The sequence below is a fragment of the Mytilus californianus genome, unplaced genomic scaffold (assembly GCF_021869535.1).
Source record: "Mytilus californianus isolate M0D057914Y unplaced genomic scaffold, xbMytCali1.0.p SCAF_1, whole genome shotgun sequence".
NCBI classification, from domain to species: Eukaryota; Metazoa; Mollusca; class Bivalvia; order Mytilida; family Mytilidae; genus Mytilus; species Mytilus californianus.
In genome coordinates, this window is record NW_026262581.1 from 6,232,185 (window position 1) to 6,244,267 (window position 12,083).

The 12,083-nt window shown below is 31.4% G+C and overlaps 1 protein-coding gene across 2 annotated transcripts in view; it reads left to right on the top strand.

Moving 5' to 3' along the window:
• The window catches only part of LOC127737362 (calcium homeostasis endoplasmic reticulum protein-like), a 107,405-nt gene that overhangs the window by 3,219 nt on the left and 92,103 nt on the right, over positions 1-12,083 (top strand). For both annotated transcript variants that reach the window (XM_052248006.1, XM_052248086.1), the window contains exons 2-5: positions 2,020-2,172; positions 9,203-9,465; positions 9,923-10,060; positions 10,218-10,294. In XM_052248006.1, the coding sequence (XP_052103966.1) occupies positions 2,020-2,172; positions 9,203-9,465; positions 9,923-10,060; positions 10,218-10,294 (631 nt within the window). The remainder of the gene's footprint in view (positions 1-2,019; positions 2,173-9,202; positions 9,466-9,922; positions 10,061-10,217; positions 10,295-12,083) is intronic.

Genomic DNA, 12,083 nt, shown 5'->3' on the forward strand with positions numbered 1-12,083 from the left:
AATTATGCAAAAGTCTGTATTATAACCACAGCACTGATTAACTGTTTGAATTTTAAAGACCTCAATTTTGATTATAAATCTACCTGTTCAAATGAACACTGCTATACATGAACATTCACCCTCTTCAAAAGTTACTGTTAATATATACATTGTACCAGAATGACTAAATACAACACCAAAACACCTTTTTTTCCTTTAACCACTTTTTCAGTTGGAGGTCAAATATAATTGTAGATCATAATTTCCTGTCAAAAATGACCCCTGTACCCATTGTGGATCAATGCAAGACTACCATACCTGCCAACTTTTAAAATTCTCTATGGGGGATTTCAAGCACAAGCGGACCTAATCCTACCTCTACATATCATTAGTGTACTTAATTAGAACATCTATGGTTTAGAATGAGAAGGCATGTGTTTAAATGTATTTTATACTCCTCTGTTTGCCTTTTTAAGTAAGGGTCAGGTCAACACCTCTCATCTCATGGGGGGATATCCCCCATAACGCAGGAAAGTTGGCAGGTCAGAACTAATACTGAACTACATGAAGTTTAAATTAGGGACATTATTGTTTAGGAAAATATGCTCCATTTTAATTTGATTAAAGGCATCATAAAGTTTTCTTTTTTCGACTCACACTTCTTGCTGTACAATGTACACTTTGCTGAACTTGCTGTTCAATCACACCCTCTTTCCTATGTAACTTTTTCTCTTTGTGAAACTTAATATATAAATTGCACAATTGTTGCTCTTATATGTACAAATATGTACAAAGGAAGTTGAAAGGCGATAGGTAATAATTGGTTAGGCAGTAACACAACCATTTTGATTTTTACCTTTTGGTTGAAATGTGAAAGACATTAAGGACAACTTATTTTTCATACTAAACATAGAAATATATTAGTTAACTCCTCCTGGGTTGCTAATTAGTTAAAATTTACCAACTATCTTTATTTTATTATACCCCACTCTTCTTGAAGCATGAGTATTTGCTTCTTCTCCGCTAAGAATGTGGCATTAAGGAGTAAAAGCAAAGACTCATCAGAATAATGTGTCAGAGTAAGGTGACATGTCTTCCTGGGGACTGTTACCTTGTGAACTAGCACGTTTATAAATCTAGCTTAGCATGTCGGTCTAGTACAAAGCAGGGTAAATATTCATATTACATTAACATGTTTTCGTCCTGAATATGCATATTAATTTGCCGCTGGACGTTAAGCAGCCATCCATCATCATCAGCCTGAAGCATGATGTTTATAGTGATGGAGAGCCCCTGTTTGTTTATAATTCTCTCTCACTTTTGTAAAACAGTTGCTCCTGAACCTATTATTAGAATTTTGTGAAACTTTCACAGAATCTTACTCATATTATGTACTTTTGCACCTCCTATTTCATTTCTTCATCAAAATTAAATTTGGGGCTTAGTTTGGCATGACATCAGACTTCGTCATATCAGCACACTGCAGTACACATACACCTTATCGCAATTTTCCGCCATTACTGGACATCACACAGGTTCCCATAAAATTTTGACGTCATAATACAAAATATCTGACGCCACAATGGAAAAGTGATTGTTGTATGACGTCAATAGTTCAAGCGGGACAGATTCTCGGGTCAGCCAGGAATAGCGATAAGGTGTATTGTATTTGCTTCTCCTTTAAGAGAATATAATGAAATGTTCTCAAAATATTCACTATACGTGTTTAATGGCATTGTCCATCTCGTTTATCAGATTTATTGGTGATGTCTAATTTATTTTTTTTAGTTTGGTCACAGGTCATTAAGCTTGTATCCTCATTAGTCATTTCAAACATTATTGAAATATTTTCAATTCCTGCTAACCAATTGCAAAGTGTCAAATTCCATCTAATTGAAATTACAGATTATAAGTCATTTTGATATTCTTCAATTTCTTAGGATAAGAGCTTTTGATATATTTTGCAATTTTAAATACTTTGTAAATGCACATTTTTTTTTTTTATATTGTTCATTGAATGAATAAATTTTTTCCTTTCAGAACTTGAATTAAAAAATATAATAGACAAATTGGCAAGCTTTGTTGCTCGAAATGGACCAGAATTTGAACAGATGACAAAACAGAAACAAAAAGACAATCCTAAATTCTCTTTTCTATTTGGTGGAGAACACTATAACTATTATAAATTTAAAGGTAAGTTAATATAGAGCAGTTATTTTTTCATTAGCAAATGCCTCTTGAATATGATAGAACTAATCAATTTGTTAAATCTGTCCAAGGAGGTTGTATGAGAAGGAGGGAAGACGACAGGCGATAATTGCACATAAAATGTTAGGGCCTTTTCGGCAAGTTGGTGTTAATTAGTTTAGATCGATTCGGTCGCAGAGTTAGACTTTATCCTGATTACACATCTGATTAAAAATGGAACCACCCAAAGTGTTATAAGCCAACCCAGATCCGAGATTTTACAAAATAAGCCTGATACTGGCTCAATTCTCGACAGTATAAATATATACATGATATATAGACTTACTTATGTGAAGTGGAGGTTTGGCCAGGAACCCAGGCTATTAAAACATACACATCAGATGTTTTCTGTTGACGTATTTAAGTCATCATTTGGTCATTGTCAGCAATTTATTTATTGGCAATGCCGAAGCATTGGAGCTGGAATTTGATCTAGAAATATTCTGCATCTGCAAGACGAACGACTTTACTGACATGAACTGCATCATAACTGGTTACTGTATATGGAATTAAATTTTACCGCATTAAACTTTTATAAAAAGATGCAAGATAAATGTCAGAAAATAAAAAATAGACACGCTTTTTCTGTAGTGGTATCGTTATCAACAAATTGCCGTCATCTTTTCCATTTCTTTAATGAATATTTCAACCGTGCATGGCCTGAAAATAGTATTGATTAAGAAGACGTCTGGTTATTGATAAAAAATTAATCTACACATACCATGTTTATTATAAAAAATAAAATCACATTACAGAGAGGTACCAATCATTATCTACATGCCTGGCAATCCGAGTATTTAAATGTACTTTGTAAAAAATCTTAGTGTTAATTTTCGGACACTTTACTGTTTTATAATATTAAGCCAAAGAAATACTGGTTTTTATACGCCCATTTACGGGACATTTTTTTGGTATACCGTTGTTAACAAAATCTTAATTATACTTAAATTATAACGAGGTGTTGATTTGGCATGGTCACATTAAGGATTTTTCAAAAATAAAAATGCATCATATTTCATTTTTTTATTCCTTTGCATTCAGTGAGAGCACATCAATTCAAAGGAACCAAAATGTAAAATATTGGAAAAAAAATGAACTTATAAAGAAATATTTAATTTTGCATGTGTTCTGATGTTTAAAGCATTCTACCCTGAGAAGGACTGAAACTTTCCTCGGATAAATTCTGTCACTAAAAAGATCACGCCAGTCGCAACTAGTCACCACAACAAAGATACATCACATATTTCTCGACTTTTGATGATACATTTGGTATAACCTCACTTGTCATTTCCATAAGACAACATGTTAACTGAAAATCTAAGCACCTATGCTCATCTACAGACCAACGTGTACATGTTATTGCACAATAAAAACACATTAAAACTGATTTGTTCCGATAATTACACCAGTATTTTTATGACCCAGTCACCAATTAGAATCACGTGACATTAGCGTTTCTCCTTATCACGTGGACTGTTCGCGGTAACAGCCTGGTACATCAGAGGACCATATCAAGATGGTGACAAACATGTCAGTTTCTTTATGTTTTTATCGTTTTCATCTGATCGAATTGCTATCCTGGGGATGCTAATTTTACATCAAGCAGAGTGTTCATTCTCCTTCTCATACAACCTCCTTGATCTGACAAAGAACTTTGCAAAGTTTAGATGATTTTAAAAGTTAGGTAAAATACTTTTCTCAAAGGAAGCTGATCTAATGCAAATTGTCAAAAAATGGTCAATATTTCTGATAGAACAGTTATCAAATATCAAAACAACAAATTGTATAGGTCTTTGCAGAATTTTATTCCAGATACATAATTAATAAGGAAGACAATGTAGTATTTTATAATATCACTTATAATGTACTAATGAATATCTTTTGTTTTGCCTGTAAATCCAAAATTGTTGTTTCAAATTTTTAAATCATAGATTAAAAAACTTGAATATTTTTCACAGATTTAAGAAAAATTTTATTGCAAGTGAAATAAACTCTTTTTTGTTTTATTCTGAGTCCATTTTAATTCCCCCTAGGACTTCCCTTTATGTATTTATGTGAATAGATCAGGAATCCTTTGAAGATTGCATTAGGTTAATTATTTGATCTCTCATGAGAAATATCAAAATTGATAAAGGTCAGACAAAAATGTGGGTTAATCCTTTGATAACATGATAAACAAAACCTTGTTTATTTGATATATAATTGGAAATAATTTTCACACCATGACAGACATAATTTGTTAATTGATCTATTGATATTGACACCTCTCTTGATTACTTGTTAATTTCACTCCCATAAGGTGTCATCTCAGAGGGAGTATGAAAAACATCTAGAATAAGCTTTATTAAGTAGAAAAGGAAATATTAAAAAAAACAAGTACATGTAAATGAAATTATAAGAGTAAATGACATGTGACTTTTAAAAGGGATTGTTTTCATAGAAGTTGTTAAAATATGTTGCTAAAAAGAGAAATAATAAGAAAGTATCCCAAGCCTTGTCTAAGCATCATTTGATAGTTTATAGAATCAAATAATGACTCATATGGTCCAGACACATTGATGAAAAGTCATAATGTAGGAATTTGAATGAGGGTTCTTTTTACTTTCATTTTTAAAATGCATTTGAACTCAACTAAAAACTATGGATTCAATGCTGTAAATGTCTAGAGTCTTATCTGTTGGGAAGCAAGACATACATGTAGGTGATAATATTCTGAAAGGTCTGCATTGATGCCATCGTCAACACCTTATTGTTAATTTACACTACCTTATAAAGATGCATCTCAGAGGGAGTCAAACAAAATCTAGAATTAAAATTTGATCACTGTATTATTTTTCAATTCTTTCATCAATTCATTCAGACCACAAGGCATGGCATAATTTCAATAAACATTTAACAGTTGTCCTACAAAATACTCTTTAAAATAACAAGATGGTGTAGGTACTCGGAAATTAAATTCATAAAAAGTATTAATTCGATCCTTCATTTCTCCCTGAAGTCTCCCTGTTGAGTCTTCACTTCTACCTGATTGGCTGCCTAAAATTCTGAAGTGTGGTGACCCCTGAAAGGCATCTACTTGTACAGTCTTCAACAGTAGACTTCATGTAGCAATGTCATGAATCATAAATAGTGCAGAAAAAATGTTTTTATGAAACAGTCTATTGAAACTATTGCAGATACATTCATCTCTTTATGACAGCATATTCTTTGACATATGGCCTTTAGTAATTTTAATTCTATAGTTGTAATGCACATGTTATAACGGTTAAAACAAATTTCTCTATTACATGTAGGTTAAAAAAAATGTTAATTGAATATTTTTAACATTACAAGATTGCATATTTAAGTTTGATGCCTACCAAATTAAAGAAAAAACTTTAATGGCAAGTTGATATTACTTACAAATTCATTTTATGATTGTATTACCTAAATTGGTGTCAATGACAACATTAAATGCCCATATAGGACACTTGGAGTCCAACTTTGATCATTATGACTTATTTATGTTAGTAGGATAATTGTAGTCTAAACTAAATAAGTGACACACAACCTTCTTTTATGTGCATCCCTCTCTTTTTGTCCCTCTTGTCCAAATTTTCTATTTGAGTTTTGTCCTTTAGACTTCAGTTAGATGATCAACCATCTAGGAATGAAAGCTTTTCTCACAGAGTCAAAGTTTATATAAAATATGTAATAAAAAGTCTAGTCCAAAATAGTTCCCCCCTTTTTTATGTACTACATTTCTTACAAACTGATAAAATGTGTAATTCCTTTGTGGATTGTGGAAACCTTTTGCTAGCAGAATAGGTTCATTTGACTCTACTGGGAGATGAAACAACTAATTTCTCTTTATATTGTGCATAGTCATGAATATTACTAAAATATTTGCCACAAGACATCAAGCAAACAACAATCACTCAACCTATTTGAGTGATATTATTAGTTACATAGTGTGCTAGTGACCTAATACGATATATATGAGGTCAGTAAATTCCATATGGGGGGAGAGCTAAGCTCAAATCCCCATATGGAATTTACTGACCCCATATATATCGTATTAGGTCACTAGTACACTGTGTAACAAATTTATCTTTACCGACTATCTTAACATATTTAGTATTTAGACTAGTGGCCTATCAAAGTGATCAAGTCTTCAATACTTAGTATTAAGAACCTACTTCCATTGGTCTATACAAAAACAAATGCCAACAACACCAACTTGTTAGCTTTAAATGTGTTTTATGAATTTATTTCAATCGTTCATCATCAATTACTTCCTCTGTTGAAACCTTTCAGATTTTTCCTCAACATCGTTTTGTTTTTACAAAGGGACGTAACACCACTAATAACCGTGTATTGAAATAAACCATGCCTACTAACCCCATATGAAATATACACGGTCTCCATGCATTTGCTTTTAACCAATCAAATTCCTAGAAATGTATAGGAGGTAAGATATTGCAATTGTGAACTCTCAGTCTGGTGTGTTTGTTGTCCTCTTTATTGTAACCTTAAATTCATATATACTTAGTTGGTATCTCCACAGTTGCTTGAATCAGCTGCAAAGGCCTTAATATCACCCCATTTAACAGCAAAATCTTAAATTAGGATGTAAAGGCTATTATCACAATTAAATATACTATAATGAAAACAATGACTAGATAGAAAATATTTCTATTTTTGAAATTTTAGATATTAGTGTTCTTTTGACAACATCTCAATTAGCATCAATTTTAATTTCCACCAAATTCAATTAAAAACAGGCCAATTTTAATTTGCTTTCAGGACCAGAAACATATTTAGCCCATGTGTCATTATGTGTTTTATAACAAATACCATATCTGACTATTTTGTTTGTCCTGCAACCCGAACTTTATGTTTACTAGGCCTAAATTTGGTTGAAATCCAAGTATATGTCAAATTTTGAAAAAATGTCCTTTTTTCGCTCACCTTGCACAAAGGGCAAAGATCATCTCCTCTAAAACTACCTAGTCAAATTTAACCAAACTTGGCCACAATCATCATTGGGGTATCTAGTTTAAAAAATGTGTCCGATGACCCTGCCTGCCAACCAAGATGGACAAAATGGCTTAAAATAGAAGGTAGAGGTAAAATGTAAGTGTTGTCTATTATTTTGAAAACCGCTATAAATAGAGAAAATCTGACAGGGCAAAAATGTTCAGAATGTTGAGCTCTACCTATTATCCATTCAAAACTGTCAGACAATTTCTTATTGGAGTTATTGCTCTAAAAGAAAAATTTTACTACTTTTTGTCTCGCCTTGACGGGGTAAAAAAGCGAGACATAGATATGCTGTTTCCGGTGTTGGCGGCGATGTCAACAATGTATATATTAGTTTGTGATTAGTTTTTGGTGAACCACTAGTGGTAGGTCAATGATATTTGCCATAATTTGGTATGCAGTTGTTTTAGCATTGGCACATCTCATTTTCATGGAGATTATTTGGCCCTGCCCCCTCAGTCATTGTCTATTAAATTTGAAACTTTTCCTTAGTTTACATGTATTAGTTTGTGATTAGATCAGTTTAAGATGAACCGCTAATGTTAAGTCAATGATATTTGGTATGCAAATTTATTGGCATTTGCAAGTCTCGTTTCCATAGAGATTATATAGCCCCACCCCCTCATGGTTCATTGACTTTGAAACTTTTTCGGATTTCAAATGTTTGGCTTTGAGCGTTCCTGATGAAGGTAAATCCAGAAAAGCGCTTCGGACGCATAGAATTATTAAACGTGTTGTTTTCAATTTTTTACATAGTTTACAAGTTAATGTTTGTGTTTAGGTTTGTTTATACGGAATGATTTATGATAAGTCAATGGTATTTGGTATGCAGCTTTATTAGCATTGGCACATCTCATTTCCATGGAGATTGTTTAGCCATGTACCTTCAGTCATGGTTCATTGACTTTGAATTTTTTGCATAACTTACATGTTTTAACTATTGCTATTTTAATTTTATTATCAAAATTACAAAAAGGCGAGACATAGCTCTGTGTTAACAGTTTATTTTTCCATTTTGCCTATTATCTTGAAAACTTTAATAGATAGAGAGAAACTTTTTTCAGCAAAACTGATCAGCGAGACAAGATCTTCAAATAAATCATTATAGCTGAAATCCTCAATCGACTGTTTATTAGAGTTATTGCCCTTTAATGACAATTTTACCATTTTTGGGTTTTTTTTTACTAAAATCTTAAAAACTACAATAGATAGATAGAAACGTTAAACAGCATAAGTGATCAGCAAGACAAGATCTACAAATAAGTCTAATAGTCGAATTTAGTCGACTGGTTATTGAAGTTATTGCTCTTTAATGACCATTTTTACCAATTTTTGGTGTTTTTACCAATTATCTTGAAAACTATAAAAGATATATAGAAACCTTGAATAACCAAAAATGATCAGTAAGACAAGATCTATAATCAGGTACAATTCTGCCAAAAAAGTTAGTACATAGGAGTGATTGCCCTTAAATGACGATTTTTTCACCCCTCTTTTGTGTTTTCGGCAGAAACTAAATAAGATGGAGAGAAACTGAAAACAGTAGTCTACAATGTTGAAGATGCACATAGACCTAGGTGAGCAACATCACCTCATTTACTAAAGTTCAACAAAAATAATTCTATTTCCTGTTTTCTTTTGTTTATTTATCGACTTAAAACACTTTTCATCTTGAAATAATGTCCTTGATATTGACCTTACCACACATACCCTTTTGATATCTTAAACATATATAGCTATAAGTTAACAAGTAACAATGTTTGACAAATAGTAATTACTTTGTAACCAAACTTTTGCTGGACCACTATTCCTAAAATATTATGCTTTTTCTATTTGTTGTATATTTTCTTCATTGTCCAATTGTATTTTTCTCACAAGAAACATGCCATAAAAATGTCAGTGATCTTTCAGTCAAATAGTCAAGTTATTAAAGTTTAGTACTATTTAACTGTAGTTAACCAACAGCAGCAGACACTAGCTCAGCAGCAAGTAATCGTCCAACAAGTGATTACACAGCAGCAGACTTTGCCACCAGCACCATGGCAACCTAATACATCAATGCCTCAGCCAATGCCACAGCAGACAACACAGCTAAGCCAACAAATCCAGGCTTTACAGCAACAAATAGCTCAGCAGCAGATAGTCAATGACCAGCAGATCAAACAAAGTGAACAGAATTTAGCTGCTCAGTATCAAAGCTTGATGCAGCAACAACAGGTACATAAAACTATATCAAGGATATTGTAAAGTACATACTTCAAAAATTTGATATACTTTGATAAGTTCAGGGTAATTTTTCATTGCGCAAGTCAATCTCATATTTAATAATCACTGAAATTGAAAACACTATAAAGTACATATATATCATGTGGCATGGTTGTGATCATTTTTCAGCTTAATGAATATTATGAAATTTGTTTTTGTAAACATGGTTAAGGACTAAAGATCAATCCTTTTGTTAATTGTAATGTTAGGTTCTGAATAAATTACTTTAAATTTACCAACACGAACTCTAAAACTAGGTTAGAAACAAAGAAGTATTGTTTCTTTAGCTGTTGTGTTCTTGTTTGTTGTTTCTATACCATCGTACTATGGTTTACGAGAATAAAGATATATATGTGTTACATTTTTAAGTACTGGTAATTAAAAACATATAATTGTTTTGTTAAAACAGGTACAGATAGATGAAGGTATAGAGAAAGTTCAGGAAGATGAACTCCAGGAACTGTCAATTAAATGTGAGATACCTCTGGTAGATATAGGCTCAGCTGTCCAGCCTATCATAGATTCTTGTACTAAAGATGCTATTCAGGTAAAAAAAGAAATGAAACAGCATGTTTAATTTGGTTAAGTTTATATACAAATGTAGTATCTAAGAAAAAGAACTTGAATAACAGACTTAATCCACTATACATGAATAGTAAATGCTGAAATCATATTGAAAATATATTTTTATGTTTTACACTCAGAATGGTAAAGTATGGATATTCCAAAGATGTATCACAGATGAACATTGTCAGTTGATGTCAAGATATCTTCTAAATAGGTAAGTTATCTGATGGTAGATTGGTCCTAGGATGGTACAGAACAATAGAATATTGCAAAGTATTTTTAACTTTTACATAACTGAGTTTGGTGTTTCCAATCCCTGAAGTCAGCTAAAATAAGAATTATGCAATATCAAAGGGTAGTTTTTACTTTAATTTTCAATTGAGATGCAGACTGTCAATGAAAACACTGACCCAGTGGTCAACATGAATTTTTGTTAGTTTAAGTGATTATGTTCAGCTCATTCACTTCTGTTGTCTTGGCACCATCTAGAAATTTGAAAGATATCTACAAATTAAATTTCATAAGAACTGATTACATTTGATAGATAAAACTACACTAATTGCAATAGCATTATAAGCGTCACTATTATTGTTTTTTTAATAATTTAAAATTTCAATTATTATTCTTTTTTATTCTCTAATCGCAGCTAGCTGACATCAGCATTTATTAATATGAACTTGTAATGCAATTCATGATTTCACATAAAGATTATTTAAATATAGATGGAAAAATCAGTAGACACAATGTTACATCATTTTATAATTATATCTGAAGATAAAAAGAGTCATTGCATTTGGTTTTACACAAATTTCAAAAATCCCTGAAGCTATTTATATCAGGTTTTTGTTTGGCTAATATTGTATTGTGTTTATATATAGAAATCAGACCACTTATCCTAAAATAGAATATTCTATAACCAATTGTGAATTCAAACAATTACTTCATTGTTCAAGTTCTATGATTTTTGTTAAATATCTTTCAGTAGGTTTCCTCCAAGTGTTTGGCCATTCAAAATGTGATTGCTGATATTTAATGAACTCTAGTTGAGTGGCTAACTATCTTTACTACCGCATAGAAACTAACTTTCTATCTGGCCTCTTTTAAAAAGTCTCCTTGTAAAATATTTCAAGATTTTAGATATTTCGGAAGTAAAACAACTTGAAGGAAGTGAAGGTTTCTAGCTGAGTTCTCCTACTATTAGTTTCTGAACAAAATAAATAAAAGATTATCAAACAAATACAGTTTAGTCATTGAAGATTGAAACATTAAAAAGTAAATTTTATTTACATGATATCAATATGTCAAAGTTCAGTGCACCCATGCATTTAACATAAGAGGGAAGTTATTATATATAATTGTAATTTGACTATAAGGCTGCAGTCTCATTATATTTAAAAATATATTGTGAAATTTTGTAATAGTTGTTTAAAAAACTTCATTTTGGAATAAAGGTGCCAATAAAAATTTGTCATATAAATAAAGATAGTATTGTATCGTGTTTAAATATAGATATCAGACCACTTATCCTTTAGTAGAATATTCTTTAACTAATTATGAATGCAAACAAATCATAAGAATAGATCATTGTTCAGATCTAGGTAATTGCATATGATTATAGCTAAACACCTTTCCGTAGGTATTAACCCAGTAATGATGTCTAGTATCTATTTGTAATTTTAATTTAACCATAAGGCTGTAGTGTCATTATATATTACAGTAATAATTTATTGTAACAATTTTTGGTAGTTACTCTTGTCTTTTAATAAAAGTTGATCCATTTTACTTGAGGTGCATGATGATAATTTTTGTATGACCCCAGAAACTTGACTCTGTCTCTGATAGAAAGATTTTTAAAATATGTGTAGCACCAATTAGCAGAAATAAAGCCCTGTTAAATTATAACAAAGGCTATTTTAGATTTAAAATAACTTTAACTGTTACCTGACAATACTTGGATGATTAACTTATAATACATATCATTATACTGCAAATTCAGAAATTTT